The 17,430-nt window shown below is 40.0% G+C and overlaps 2 protein-coding genes across 2 annotated transcripts in view; both read left to right on the forward strand.

The window, feature by feature from the left end:
• Window positions 1-2,654, forward strand: part of GTF3C5 (general transcription factor IIIC subunit 5) — a 30,951-nt gene extending 28,297 nt beyond the window's left edge. The window contains exon 12 of the transcript XR_012850254.1: window positions 2,603-2,654. The gene's annotated coding sequence lies outside the window, so the exon portion shown is untranslated. The remainder of the gene's footprint in view (window positions 1-2,602) is intronic.
• LOC142659030 (bile salt-activated lipase-like) lies at window positions 1,386-17,312 on the forward strand. The gene is made up of 11 exons (XM_075834710.1): window positions 1,386-1,538; window positions 2,603-2,756; window positions 4,369-4,491; window positions 4,760-4,957; window positions 5,557-5,687; window positions 6,174-6,281; window positions 6,409-6,526; window positions 7,490-7,676; window positions 7,787-7,990; window positions 13,388-13,585; window positions 16,972-17,312. The coding sequence occupies exons 1-11, from the start codon at window positions 1,476-1,478 to the stop codon at window positions 17,144-17,146; spliced, it is 1,659 nt and encodes a 552-aa protein (XP_075690825.1). The 5' UTR covers window positions 1,386-1,475; the 3' UTR covers window positions 17,147-17,312.
• Window positions 17,313-17,430: the final 118 nt, after the last annotated feature.

The following is a 17,430-nucleotide window of genomic DNA, read 5'->3' on the forward strand; positions in this document are numbered from 1 at the left end:
GTGGTGTGGGACCCGTGGGACAAGTATTGGATACAGGGAACTCAAGATTAGGTGGTAGGTGGAGCTCCGACTATCCCCCCCCCCTCACCCCCTTAAACCCCTGTGTTTTTTCCCAGATGTTTTGTCTGTCTATTGAAAGTTACTGTCTTACTATGTGAATTGCATGGCCCTTCATGCTGCTCTAAGTTATATGTATATTGTTGAAAAATTTTCAATAAAAACACAGTTGAAACCAAATTCATAGTTAGATACACAGCTCAGCACACAGTATCACACATGATAGGATTAGATACACAGCTCAGCAGACTATCACACAGGATAGGATTAGATACAGCAGCTCAGCAGACAGTATCACACAGGATAGGATTAGATACAGCAGCTCAGCAGACAGTATCACACAGGATAGGATTAGATACGGTGCCTCAGCAGACACTATCACACATGATAGGATTAGATACACAGCTCAGCAGACAGTATCACACATGATAGGATTAGATATACAGCTCAGCAGACACTATCACACATGATAGGATTAGATACACAGCTCAGCAGACAGTATCACACATGATAGGATTAGATACACAGCTCAGCAGACAGTATCACACATGATAGGATTAGATGCAGCGGCTCAGCAGGCAGTATCACACAGGATAGGATTAGATACGGTGGCTCAGCAGACACTATCACACATGATAGGATTAGATACACAGCTCAGCAGACAGTATCACACATGATAGGATTAGATACACAGCTCAGCAGACTATCACACAGGATAGGATTAGATACACGGCTCAGCAGGTAGTATCACACATGATAGGATTAGATACACAGCTCAGCAGACAGTATCACACATGATAGGCTTAGATACACAGCTCAGCAGACAGTATCACACATAGGATTAGATACACCGCTCAGCAGGCAGTATCACACATGATAGGGTTAGATACACAGCTCAGCAGACAGTATCACAATAGGATTAGATACACAGCTCAGCAGACAGTATCACACATGATAGGATTAGATACACAGCTCAGCAGGCAGTATCACACATGATAGGCTTAGATACACAGCTCAGCAGGCAGTATCACACATGATAGGCTTAGATACACAGCTCAGCAGACAGTATCACACATGATAGGCTTAGATACAGCAGATATTATAATGTCATTTAATAGGTGGTTCTTGGGTCTGGTTTATATCTCGGCAGTTTCACTGTTTCTTTATATCACGTTAATTAATGATTATCAATGGAAAATGTGATGTTGCTCTAAGGAGCGGAGATCTAGTACACAGACCAGTGCCCACTGTGCCCATCCAGATACATGGGGCACAGCTGGTCACACTCTCACACATATTGGCAGCGGCTCTCCTGGCAGTAATACCAATGTCACTGGTCACCTGGTGAGGTGGGTTATATAAGCGTGCCCGGGTGTGGCGTGGGGCTACTGGAGAAGAGAACTCGTCCAGGAGAGAGGATGGCACACTTGCTCATTTTCTTGGCTTTCTCCAGTTTTTTGGCCGCTGCCCGCGCTGCGACGGTGAGTCAGAGGGTTTAATGTGTCTACCTCAATATTCACCTTCCAAAAGCTATAATTTCTTGTTTTTCCGTACGAGGGCTCGGTTTCAAATTGTTTAACTTTTTTTTTTTTTATTACAGCGTTCACCGTGCGGGTTAAATAATAGTATATTGTAATAGTTCCGAGTTTTACGGACGCGGCGATACCGGTTATGTTACTTTTTTTTGTTTTCCGTTGCTTTTGGTGTAAAATGGGAAATTGAGTGATTTTGAACTTTTAATAATTTTTATTGGGGGGCGATGAGACGTCAGAGGGGGCCGCCCTCTTTTTTTCTAATGGCTTAGACGCAGTTGCTTAGACGCAGTTGGTCTTGACAGTAGCATCTAAGGGGTTAAACGAACGGTATCCCGTTCATTACAATGAAGTGTCGGTTGTAACGTACAGCCGACATGCTCAAATTTTGTCATATACTTTGCATTCTCTTACAGCAAGCAGAGATCTTGAATGATGAGGAATGGAATCACAAACATTCTTGTTTGCATTTTAGAGTCTAAAAACCTGTCCTGTTCATGTCCAACTAACACCGCTGCTGGACTCGTTACAGTGTATCAGAAGTCTCTCTTCGGTCTCAGTTGGTTATTATTAGGACAGATTTTCAACCTCTGGATGTAAAGAAAAATGTGTCTATTCCCCCACAGCAAGCAGACATCTTAAAATTGTGGGGAATTGGGTTGTCAAAGTTGAAACAAAAGTTCTGATGGGTCCACCCGCCCCCCCCCCCCCACCCCACCCCCCAGGAACAGTTACACTCTTGATTGCTCCTGAGCTGTAATACCAAACACAACCATGGTATAGAGTGGCGCTGTTCATGGGAAAAACATATTTTATTGTAATGGCAACACACAATCCATTCACTAAAAAGTGAAAGTCAAATTTGATTGGCTGATCTCGGATCATGTGATAATTTGAATGTGTCGGTATATATATAATATTACAGCTTCGTAGTTTATTATTCATGGTATTAGAGTCACGAATATTTATGGAGTACACAAAGTGACTGATATGCATTCACCTTCCATTCACAGCTGGGCGTGGTGCACACAGAAGGGGGATTTGTTGAAGGAACCAGTAAGAAAATTGGCATCATCGCCGCAGATTATATTGATATTTTCAAGGGAATTCCATTTGGTGCTCCGACTAAGGTTTTGGAAAAACCCGAAAAGCACCCAGGCTGGTCAGGTGAGTGAGTGTGAATATATACAGTATATATAGTGAATATTTACCGCTGAACATCATTGTAGTCCAGGGGTGGGGAACCATTTTTCTGCCAAGGGCTATTTGGATATTTATGACCATGTAACCATTTATAACCATCCTGAGTTACATCCTGTATTATACTCCAGAGCTGCACTCACTATTCTGCTGGTGGAGTCACTGTGTACATACATTACATTAGTTATCCGGTACTGATCCTGAGTTACATCCTGTATTATACTCCAGAGCTGCACTCACTATTCTGCTGGTGGAGTCACTGTGTACATACATTACTTATCCTGTACTCATCCTGAGTTATATCCTGTATTATACTCCAGAGCTGCACTCACTATTCTGCTGGTAGAGTCACTGTGTACATACATTACATTACTTATCCTGTACTGATCCCGAGTTACATCCTGTATTATACTCCAGAGCTGCACTCACTATTCTGCTGGTGGAGTCACTGTGTACATACATTACATTATTTATCCTGTACTGATCCTGAGTTACATCCTGTATTATACTCCAGAGCTGCACTCACTATTCTGCTGGTGGAGTCACTGTGTACATACATTACTTATCCTGTACTCATCCTGAGTTATATCCTGTATTATACTCCAGAGCTGCACTCACTATTCTGCTGGTGGAGTCACTGTGTACATACATTACTTATCCTGTACTGATCCTGAGTTACATCCTGTATTATACTCCAGAGCTGCACTCACTATTCTGCTGGTGGAGTCACTGTGTACATACATTACATTACTTATCCTGTACTGATCCTGAGTTACATCCTGTATTATACTCCAGAGCTGCCCTCACTATTCTGCTGGTGGAGTCACTGTGTACATACATTACTTATCCTGTACTGATCCTGAGTTACATCCTGTATTATACTCCAGAGCTGCACTCACTATTCTGCTGGTGGAGTCACTGTGTACATACATTACATTACTTATCCTGTACTGATCCTGAGTTACATCCTGTATTATACTCCAGAGCTGCGCTCACTATTCTGCTGGTAGAGTCACTGTGTACATACATTACTTATCCTGTACTGATCCTGGGTTACATCCTGTATTATACTCCAGAGCTGCACACACTATTCTGCAGCTTTAATGCTTATACCTTCCAAACCTCTAAAAGTAGTCCCCCTGCTTAGTCAGTTTCTGCAAAGAGCTTGTCCTGGTTATTTGCATTCTGGACACTGTAGTCATCTAAAACGGAAAAACTAACTAGCTAACCAAATTTAAGGCGCTCAGTTAAGCTGTTAGGAATGTTCCTCTGCTCGGGCTTGCTGACTGTTTCCAATAACAACCAGAAAAATTGTAGAATTGTGATGGCAGCTTTGGAGTATAATCTAGTATTTAATAGTAAATCTTAACATGTTACTTACTTTAACAATCTGCCGGTCATACATCAGGTAATTACAGCGGACATCATAACCAGCCCAGGCAAGAGGACAGGAAGTTTTGGCACAATTAAAGTTTTTTTGCATTACCCGGCGCTGGTGACCCCACAAGTGACTGATACAAAAATAAACTAAAAACTTTCACAATGTCATTGAATTTCGCTTCTTTGATATTTTCTGTAGGAACCCTGAAAACCACAAAGTACAAACCACGCTGCATGCAGTCGAACCTTGTCCAGAATGACGTACGTGGAGAATTGGACTGTCTCTACCTGAATATTTGGGTCCCTCAATCCCGCTCATCAGGTATAGAGCACATCCGGTGCAGAATCAGTGAAAAAAATGATGTGATGTCCCATAATGCTCTGCACAGGTTTCTAGAATATGATCTCAATCAGACAAGAGCAGAGCCGGGTGTACAGATTTCAGAGCATGGCCTGTGCAGACACTGAACCAGCAGGGTCTGATATGAGATCCTGTAATCTCATAATTAATAGGAAACCATCAGTATTGTGAATGCTGCCCTGAAGGACTTCTAGATCCCTCTTTTTGTGTGTGTTTCTCTTACATTTAGTGTCAACGAAATTACCCGTCATGGTCTGGATTTACGGCGGAGGGTTTTTACTTGGAGGTGGACAAGGAGCCAACTTCCTAGACAATTACCTGTATGATGGAGAAGAGCTGGCCATTCGAGGCAATGTCATTGTGGTGACCTTCAACTACCGCGTGGGACCCCTGGGATTCCTCAGCACTGGAGACGCCAACGCCCCCGGTAAGACTTCTTATTAATTATTTCCATATCTTAAAATCCTGACGTACAGACTTCTTCCTGCAATGCATTTTCTGTGATGTTTAGTTCTGTTGTCCTAGAATATGACCCGTTTCTCCTGTGCTCCCTGCATTGTCTTAAAGAGGACCTGTCACTAGGGCATGTATGCTGAACTGGTTACTGACCTGAATGGCGCTGTCCCCCTGATCCCAGCGCTGTTTTTCTTTTTTTCCTGGACCCCCCGGTTCCAGAGATATTGCCCATTTTCTGTAGTTAGCCAACAGGGCGTGAACTACTCTCAAGCTGCTTTGTGCTGATTGGTCAGCATCAGAGACAGGGAAGCTAGCTTCACCCTGTTGGCTAATTACAGCCTATAGGGAGCCAACACAACAGAGGGCCATATCGCTGGAACTGGGGGGTCCAGGGAAAAAAGAAAAACAGCGCTGGAATCAGGGAGACAGCGTGATTCAGATCAATAACCAGTTCAACCTATATGACCTAGTGACAGGTTCTCTTTAAGGAGACACTTGTCAATTTCCTTGCTCAGATCCTTTTTCTATAATTCATTTTGACTTATTTATCCATTTACATGTTGTAACTAGGAAATTATGGTCTGTGGGATCAGCATATGGCCATCGCGTGGGTCAAGAGGAACATTGCTGGCTTTGGAGGAAACGTCGATAACATCACCATCTTCGGGGAGTCCGCTGGGGCCGCCAGTGTCTCCCTGCAGGTAATACGCTCAGAAATACTGGATTTGGTTGCTTCCTGATCACTCGCGGTCTGTGGACGCCATCAGATCTGCATTTTATACTTGATACGGCTTTGCAGTCTTGTTTGTTTAGCTCCCCTATTCCTCCGCATGCAAAAATTTGACCTACTGATTGCCACCACTAGGGGGTGATCTATATTCTGGCATCAGTTCAGGTCATTGGGAGGTAAATACAGATTGAGCCTTAGTGGTGGACCCCCATACACATTAGATAGTCGCCCGGGCCCAACTTTCATCTAATGTGTATTGACACCCTAAGTAGGTGCACAGGCTCATACCGAAACTGCAAATGTCCGCTCCATCCTCCTGCCGGCACATGCCAAGCGTGCGGTATATCTGGAGCCCCCTCATATTGAAGCTGGTATGGCGGTCAGGACAGGATTTTATTGGACCTCTGTTTACGGGTAACTGTGATCTTACTTCATTTTTCTTTCATCTGTGGTCCAGACTCTGACTCCTTACAATGTGGGACTCATCAAGCGAGCAATCGGCCAGAGCGGGGTAGGACTGTGCCCATGGGCAATACAACGAGATCCTCTCAAGTGGGCCAAACAGGTAATTCATCTAAATTCGGTCACTTTTCAGGCATTTTGGGCCAAATAATTTTGATTTTTTTTTTCTTGATTGATGGGATGGCCGTTCCCAAAGGAATATTTATTGAAAATCAATCTCATTATTGCAGCTGGCTTCAAGAGTCGGATGCCCGGTGAATGACACCGCAGCCCTGGCAAACTGCTTGAAAAAGACTGACGCCAAGGCCATCACCCTGGCCTATCAACTGGCATTCACCAACTTACAATGTGAGAATACTAAAGATAAAGAGCTGACACTTGGGGGACAGGATAATGAACCCACTGACACTTGGGGTACAGGATAATGACACACTGACACTTGGGGTACAGGATAATGATACACTGACACTTGGGGTACAGGATAATGATACACTGACACTTGGGGTACAGGATAATGACACTGACACTTGGGGGACAGGATAATGAACCCACTGACACTTGGGGTACAGGATAATGACACACTGACACTTGGGGTACAGGATAATGATACACTGACACTTGGGGTACAGGATAATGACACTGACACTTGGGGGACAGGATAATGACACACTGACACTTGGAGGACAGGATAATGATATGCTGACACTTGGGGTACAGGATAATGATACACTGACACTTGGGGGACAGGATAATGATACGCTGACACTTGGGGTACAGGATAATGACACACTGACACTTGGGGGACAGGATAATGATACGCTGACACTTGGGGGACAGGATAATGATACGCTGAAACTTGGGGGAAAGGATAATGATACGCTGACACTTGGGGGACAGGATAATGATACGCTGACACTTGGGGGACAGGATAATGACACACTGACACTTGGGGGACAGGATAATGATACGCTGACACTTGGGGGACAGGATAATGATACACTGACACTTGGGGGACAGGATAATGATACGCTGACACTTGGGGGACAGGATAATGATACGCTGACACTTGGGGGACAGGATAATGATACGCTGAAACTTGGGGGAAAGGATAATGATACGCTGACACTTGGGGGACAGGATAAGGACACTGAAACTTGGGGGACAGGATAATGATACGCTGACACTTGGGGGACAGGATAAGGACACACTGACACTTGGGGGACGAGATAATGGCACTTGGCGGTATATACTAAGTTGGAGTTCCACCTGTACTTGGATCTGTCCTTCACCTGCTCCTCCTCTCTCGTACAGACCCCTTGGTACATTATTTGGCTTATTCTCCGGTCATTGACGGCGACTTCATTCCGGACGAGCCCAGGAATCTCTTTGGCAATGCTGAGAACGTGGACTATCTAGTCGGAGTCAATAACATGGATGGGCATCTTTTTGCCGGCATTGATGTACCGGATATTAACAGACCCCTCCAGAAGGTCACCCCGTGAGTGTCTTAGTAGAAATGTCTATTAATTCTCAGGATGTGAATGAGGTAAAACATAGAGAAGTGTCAGTCACATAACGGCCGGGGATCTAACGGGGACTGTCTAACAGGGACGAGGTGCAGACGTTGGTGCAAGGGATGACATTTCCGAAAGGCACCTCTGCCTTAGACATCGCTTACAACCTGTACACTGAAACCTGGGGAGAGAACCCGGAGCAGGAGGTCGTAAAGAAGACCGTGATCGACATAGAGACGGACTACATCTTTCTGGTCCCGACCCAAGAAGCCCTGGCACTTCACTACCAGCATGCCAAGTAAGTCTCCTATTAATAGTACATAAGACAGTATATTATATACAGAAGATACCCAGGTTATACCAGCATGCCCCATATCACTATATACAAGAAGATGTATAACTTATACCAGCTGTACATGTATAATTATATACAGAAGATACCCGGGTTATACCAGCATGCTCCATATCACTATATACAAGGAGATGTATAACTTATACCAGCTGTACATATATAATTATATACAGAAGATACCCAGGTTATACCAGCATGCTCCATATCACTATATACAAGATGTATAACTTATACCAGCTGTACATATATAATTATACACAGAATATACCCAGGTTATACCAGCATGCTCCATATCACTATATACAAGAAGATGTATAACTTATACCAGCTGTACATATATAATTATATACAGGATATACCCAGGTTATACCAGCATGCTCCACATCACTATATACAAGAAGATGTATAACTTATACCAGCTGTACATATATAATTATATACAGAAGATACCCAGGTTATACCAGCATGCTCCATATCACTATATACAGGAAGATGTATAACTTATACCAGCTGTACATATATAATTATATACAGAAGATACCCAGGTTATACCAGCATGCTCCATATCACTATATACAAGAAGATATATAACTTATACCAGCTGTACATATATAGTTATATACAGAAGATACCCAGGTTATACCAGCATGCTCCATATCACTATATACAAGAAGATGTATAACTTATACCAGCTGTACATATATAATTATATACAGAAGATACCCAGGTTATACCAGCATGCTCCATATCACTATATACAAGAAGATATATAACTTATACCAGCTGTACATATATAGTTATATACAGAAGATACCCAGGTTATACCAGCATGCTCCATATCACTATATACAAGAAGATGTATAACTTATACCAGCTGTACATATATAATTATATACAGAAGATACCCAGGTTATACCAGCATGCCCCATATCACTATATACAGGAAGATGTATAACTTATACCAGCTGTACATATATAATTATATACAGAAGATACCCAGGTTATACCAGCATGCCCATATCACTATATACAAGATGTATAACTTATACCAACTGTACATATATAATTATATACAGAAGATACCCAGGTTATACCAGCATGCCCCATATCACTATATACAGGAAGATGTATAACTTATACCAGCTGTACATATATAATTATATACAGAAGATACCCAGGTTATACCAGCATGCTTCATATCACTATATACAAGAAGATGTATAACTTATACCAGCTGTATATATATAATTATATACAGAAGATACCCAGGTTATACCAGCATGCTCCATATCACTATATACAAGAAGATGTATAACTTATACCAGCTGTATATATATAATTATATACAGAAGATACCCAGGTTATACCAGCATGCTCCATATCACTATATACAAGAAGATGTATAACTTATACCAGCTGTACATATATAATTATATACAGAAGATACCCAGGTTATACCAGCATGCTCCATATCACTATATACAAGAAGATGTATCACTTATACCAGCTGTACATATATAATTATATACAGAAGATACCCAGGTTATACCAGCATGCTCCATATCACTATATACAAGAAGATGTATAACTTATACCAGCTGTACATATATAATTATATACAGAAGATACCCAGGTTATACCAGCATGCTACATATCACTATATACAAGAAGATGTATAACTTATACCAGCTGTACATATATAATTATATACAGAAGATACCCAGGTTATACCAGCATGCTCCATTTCACTATATACAGGAAGATGTATAACTTATACCAGCCGTACATATATAATTATATACAGAAGATACCCAGGTTATACCAGCGTGCTCCATATCACTATATACAGGAAGATGTATAACTTATACCAGCCGTACATATATAATTATATACAGAAGATACCCAGGTTATATCAGCATGCTCCATATCACTATATACAAGAAGATGTATAACTTATACCAGCTGCACATATATAATTATATACAGAAGATACCCAGGTTATACCGGCATGCTCCATATCACTATATACAGGAAGATGTATAACTTATACCAGCTGTACATATATAATTATATACAGAAGATACCCAGGTTATACCAGCATGCCCCATATCACTATATACAAGAAGATGTATAACTTATACCAGCTGTACATATATAATTATATACAGAAGATACCCAGGTTATACCAGCATGCTCCATATCACTATATACAAGAAGATGTATAACTTATACCAGCTGTACATATATAATTATATACAGAAGATACCCAGGTTATACCAGCATGCTCCATATCACTATATACAAGAAGATGTATAACTTATACCAGCTGTACATATATAATTATATACAGAAGATACCCAGGTTATACCAGCATACTCCATATCACTATATACAAGAAGATGTATAACTTATACCAGCTGTACATATATAATTATATACAGAAGATACCCAGGTTATACCAGCATGCTCCATATCACTATATACAAGAAGATGTATAACTTATACCAGCCGTACATATATAATTATATACAGGAGATACCCAGGTTATACCAGCATGCCCCATATCACTATATACAGGAAGATGTATAACTTATACCAGCTGTACATATATAATTATATACAGAAGATACCCAGGTTATACCAGCATGCTCCATATCACTATATACAAGAAGATGTATAACTTATACCAGCTGTACATATATAATTATATACAGAAGATACCCAGGTTATACCAGCATGCTCCATATCACTATATACAAGAAGATGTATAACTTATACCAGCTGTACATATATAATTATATACAGAAGATACCCAGGTTATACCAGCATACTCCATATCACTATATACAAGAAGATGTATAACTTATACCAGCTGTACATATATAATTATACACAGAAGATACCCAGGTTATACCAGCATGCTCCATATCACTATATACAGGAAGATGTATAACTTATACCAGCTGTACATATATAATTATATACAGATGCCCAGGTTATACCAGCATGCTCCATATCACTATATACAAGAAGATGTATAACTTATACCAGCTGTACATATATAATTATATACAGAAGATACCCAGGTTATACCAGCATGCTCCATATCACTATATACAAGAAGATGTATAACTTATACCAGCTGTACATATATAATTATATATAGGAGATACCCAGGTTATACCAGCATGCTCCATATCACTATATACAAGAAGATGTATAACTTATACCAGCTGTACATATATAATTATACACAGAAGATACCCAGGTTATACCAGCATGCTCCATATCACTATATACAGGAAGATGTATAACTTATACCAGCTGTACATATATAATTATATACAGATGCCCAGGTTATACCAGCATGCTCCATATCACTATATACAAGAAGATGTATAACTTATACCAGCTGTACATATATAATTATATACAGAAGATACCCAGGTTATACCAGCATGCTCCATATCACTATATACAAGAAGATGTATAACTTATACCAGCTGTACATATATAATTATATATAGGAGATACCCAGGTTATACCAGCATGCTCCATATCACTATATACAAGAAGATGTATAACTTATACCAGCCGTACATCTATAATTATATACAGAAGATGCCCAGGTTATACCAGCATGCTCCATATCACTATATACAAGAAGATGTATAACTTATACCAGCTGCACATATATAATTATATACAGAAGATACCCAGGTTATACCGGCATGCTCCATATCACTATATACAGGAAGATGTATAACTTATACCAGCTGTACATATATAATTATATACAGGAGATATCCAGGTTATACCAGCATGCTCCATATCACTATATACAAGAAGATGTATAACTTATACCAGCCGTACATATATAATTATATACAGAAGATACCCAGGTTATACCAGCATGCTCCATATCACTATATACAAGAAAATGTATAACTTATACCAGCCGTACATCTATAATTATATACAGAAGATGCCCAGGTTATACCAGCATGCTCCATATCACTATATACAAGAAGATGTATAACTTATACCAGCTGCACATATATAATTATATACAGAAGATACCCAGGTTATACCGGCATGCTCCATATCACTATATACAGGAAGATGTATAACTTATAGCTGTACATATATAATTATATACAGAAGATACCCAGGTTATACCAGCATGCCCCATATCACTATATACAAGAAGATGTATAACTTATACCAGCTGTACATATATAATTATATACAGGAAGATGTATAACTTATACCAGCTGTACATATATAATTATATACAGAAGATACCCAGGTTATACCAGCATGCCCCATATCACTATATACAAGAAGATGTATAACTTATACCAGCTGTACATATATAATTATATACAGGAAGATGTATAACTTATACCAGCTGTACATATATAATTATATACAGAAGATACCCAGGTTATACCAGCATGCTCCATATCAGTATATACAAGAAGATGTGTAACTTATACCAGCTGTACATATATAATTATATACAGAAGATACCCAGGTTATACCAGCTGGCTCCATATCACTATATACAAGAAGATGTATAACTTATACCAGCCGTACATATATAATTATATACAGGAGATACCCAGGTTATACCAGCATGCTCCATATCACTATATACAGGAAGATGTATAACTTATACCAGCTGTACATATATAATTATATACAGAAGATACCCAGGTTATACCAGCATGCTCCATATCACTATATACAAGAAGATGTATAACTTATACCAGCTGTACATATATAATTATACACAGAAGATACCCAGGTTATACCAGCATGCTCCATATCACTATATACAGGAAGATGTATAACTTATACCAGCTGTACATATAGAATTATATACAGAAGATGCCCAGGTTATACCAGCATGCTCCATATCACTATATAAAAGAAGATGTATAACTTATACCAGCTGTACATATATAATTATATACAGAAGATACCCAGGTTATTCCAGCATACTCCATATCACTATATACAAGAAGATGTATAACTTATACCAGCTGTACATATATAATTATATACAGAAGATACCCGGGTTATACCAGCATGCTCCATATCACTATATACAGGAAGATGTATAACTTATACCAGCTGTATATATATAATTATATACAGAAGATACCCAGGTTATACAAGCATGCTCCATATCACTATATACAAGAAGATGTATAACTTATACCAGCTGTACATCTATAATTATATACAGAAGATGCCCAGGTTATACCAGCATGCTCCATATCACTTTATAAAACGAATCTATATATTTCTGTATTGTTATATTGTTTCTGATTATAGGAACGCCAAGACATACAGCTACCTGTTCACTCATCCAACCCGTATGCCTGTATACCCCAACTGGGTGGGCGCCGATCACGCAGAAGACCTCCAGTTCCTGTTTGGTAAACCATTCAATAACCCTCTGGCCTACAGACCCCAGGACAGGGACGTCTCTGAGGCTATGATAGCTTACTGGACCAACTTTGCTGCAACCGGGTAAGACAAGTGCTCAGCTTTAATAATAATAAACAATTTATGGGTTGACTGTCGGACAGGTGTATACAATCTATTACTTCCTGTTATCAGCCATTTCAGGCTGGATAGACAGACAGTAGAGTTCTTCGATGGGTGACAGGAGGTGTAGAAACCTCCCCTATGAACCCTAACATATGTCATTTATCTCCTGTGCGGAGAATCTCCAGAGACATGACATCATATGTGTGACTGATATCAGCCGCTCCTCTTATATCTCTCCAGTACTATTATATCCTCCAGAGACATTACATCATATGTGTGACTGATATCAGCCGCTCCTCTTATATCACTCCAGTACTATTATATCCTCCAGAGACATTACATCATATGTGACTGATATCAGCCGCTCCTCTTATATCACTCCAGCACTATTATATCCTCCAGAGACATTACATTATATGTGTGACTGATATCAGCCGCTCCTCTTATATCACTCCAGCACTATTATATCCTCCAGACATTACATCATATGTGTGACTGATATCAGCCGCTCCTCTTATATCACTCCAGTACTATTATATCCTCCAGAGACATTACATCATATGTGTGACTGATATCAGCCGCTCCTCTTATTACACTCCAGTACTATTATATCCTCCAGAGACATTACATCATATGTGTGACTGATATCAGCCTCTCCTCTTATAACACTCCAGTACTATTATATCCTCCAGAGACATTACATCATATGTGTGACTGATATCAGCCTCTCCTCTTATAACACTCCAGTACTATTATATCCTCCAGAGACATTACATCATATGTGTGACTGATATCAGCCTCTCCTCTTATAACACTCCAGTACTATTATATACTCCAGACATTACATAATATATGACTGATATCAGCCGCTCCTCTTATATCACTCCAGTACTATTATATCATCCAGAGACATTACATCATATGTGTGACTGATATCAGCCGCTCCTCTTATAACACTCCAGCACTATTATATCCTCCAGAGACATTACATCATGTGTGACTGATATCAGCCGCTCCTCTTATATCACTCCAGCACTATTATATCCTCCAGAGACATTACATCATATGTGTGACTGATATCAGCCGCTCCTCTTATATCACTCCAGCACTATTATATCCTCCAGAGACATTACATGATGTGTGACTGATATCAGCCGCTCCTCTTATATCACTCCAGCACTATTATATCCTCCAGAGACATTACATCATATGTGACTGATATCAGCCGCTCCTCTTATAACACTCCAGTACTATTATATCCTCCAGACATTACATCATATGTGACTGATATCAGCCGCTCCTCTTATAACACTCCAGTACTATTATATCCTCCAGAGACATTACATCATATGTGACTGATATCAGCCGCTCCTCTTATAACACTCCAGCACTATTATATCCTCCAGAGACATTACATCATGTGTGACTGATATCAGCCGCTCCTCTTATATCACTCCAGCACTATTATATCCTCCAGAGACATTACATCATATGTGTGACTGATATCAGCCGCTCCTCTTATATCACTCCAGCACTATTATATCCTCCAGAGACATTACATCATATGTGACTGATATCAGCCGCTCCTGTTATATCACTCCAGCACTATTATATCCTCCAGAGACATTACATCATATGTGACTGATATCAGCCGCTCCTCTTATATCACTCCAGCACTATTATATCCTCCAGAGACATTACATCATATGTGTGACTGATATCAGCCCCTCCTCTTATATCACTCCAGTACTATTATATCCTCCAGACATTACATCATATGTGACTGATATCAGCCGCTCCTCTTATATCACTCCAGCACTATTATATCCTCCAGAGACATTACATCATATGTGTGACTGATATCAGCCGCTCCTCTTATATCACTCCAGTACTATTATATCCCCCAGAGACATTACATCATATGTGACTGATATCAGCCGCTCCTCTTATATCACTCCAGCACTATTATATCCTCCAGAGACATTACATCATGTGTGACTGATATCAGCCGCTCCTCTTATATCACTCCAGCACTATTATATCCTCCAGAGACATTATATCATATGTGTGACTGATATCAGCCGCTCCTCTTATATCACTCCAGTACTATTATATCCTCCAGAGACATTACATCATATGTGACTGATATCAGCCGCTCCTCTTATAACACTCCAGCACTATTATATCCTATGTGACTGATATCAGCCGATCCTCTTATAACACTCCAGCACTATTATATCCTCCAGAGACATTACATCATGTGTGACTGATATCAGCCGCTCCTCTTATAACACTCCAGCACTAGTATATTCTCCAGAGACATTACATCATGTGTGACTGATATCAGCCGCTCCTCTTATATCACTCCAGTACTATTATATCCTCCAGAGACATTACATCATATGTGACTGACATCAGCCGCTCCTCTTATATCACTCCAGCACTATTATATCCTCCAGAGACATTACATCATATGTGTGACTGATATCAGCCGCTCCTCTTATAACACTCCAGTACTATTATATCCTCCAGAGACATTACATCATATGTGTGACTGATATCAGCCGCTCCTCTTATATCACTCCAGCACTATTATATCCTCCAGAGACATTACATCATATGTGTGACTGATATCAGCCGCTCCTCTTATATCACTCCAGCACTATTATATCCCCCAGAGACATTACATCATATGTGTGACTGATATCAGCCGCTCCTCTTATATCACTCCAGCACTATTATATCCTCCAGAGACATTACATCATATGTGTGACTGATATCAGCCGCTCCTCTTATAACACTCCAGCACTATTATATCCTCCAGAGACATTACATCATATATGTGACTGATATCAGCCGCTCCTCTTATATCACTCCAGCACTATTATATCCTCCAGAGACATTACATCATATGTGTGACTGATATCAGCCGCTCCTCTTATAACACTCCAGCACTATTATATCCTCCAGAGACATTACATCATATGTGACTGATATCAGCCGCTCATCTTATATCACTCCAGCACTATTATATCCTCCAGAGACATTACATCATATATGTGACTGATATCAGCCGCTCCTCTTATAACACTCCAGCACTATTATATCCTCCAGAGACATTACATCATATGTGTGACTGATATCAGCCGCTCCTCTTATATCACTCCAGCACTATTATATCCTCCAGAGACATTACATCATATGTGTGACTGATATCAGCCGCTCCTCTTATATCACTCCAGCACTATTATATCCTCCAGAGACATTTTTGACTAGACTGCAGCCGATAGGATTGCATTTATGAGTTGATCACAGAACCCGCACCCAGATTTTTACTCTTTTCCTTTGTTGTTTTTTTCACACAGAGATCCAAACACTGGAAAATCGAAGGTCCCCACTCCTTGGTTAATCTACTCCACAGATTATGGACAATACCTGGAAATCAACAACAAGATCACTTATAAATCCATGAAACAGGATCTGCGCTCGCCTTTTGTTAGGTTTTGGGCCACCACTTACCGCAATCTTCCCACTCAGTAACTAAAGATTTACAGCCTTGAACATAGGAAGACAATTATAGTCCGGGGGTCCCGCAAAGGGGCAAATACTTTCCTTGTCACCGCTCATCCATGTGCTCGTTTCCTTAAACATCCTAAAATGTGCTGTGTGTGCCTGCTACCCTGAATTAAAATTGCGATTTGAAGAACTACTTTGGTCTTTTATTTGAATATATATATATATCATTTTTTTATTTATTACTTACTATTTAAAGTGACGCTAACATCAGAAAGTAGCTTTATTTGTATTATTTTGACTGTAACTGC

The sequence above is a fragment of the Rhinoderma darwinii genome, chromosome 8, assembly GCF_050947455.1.
Source record: "Rhinoderma darwinii isolate aRhiDar2 chromosome 8, aRhiDar2.hap1, whole genome shotgun sequence".
Classification (NCBI taxonomy): Eukaryota; Metazoa; Chordata; class Amphibia; order Anura; family Rhinodermatidae; genus Rhinoderma; species Rhinoderma darwinii.

Bases quoted from the DNA above. Each gene is read 5' to 3' on its own strand.
- LOC142659030 (XM_075834710.1), top strand. From the start codon at position 1,476: ATGGCACACTTGCTCATTTTCTTGGCTTTCTCCAGTTTTTTGGCCGCT. The intron at 6,282-6,408 runs GTAATTCATCTA...TCATTATTGCAG, and splicing joins CTCTCAAGTGGGCCAAACAG to CTGGCTTCAAGAGTCGGATG. The intron at 13,586-16,971 runs GTAAGACAAGTG...TTTTTCACACAG, and splicing joins ACCAACTTTGCTGCAACCGG to AGATCCAAACACTGGAAAAT.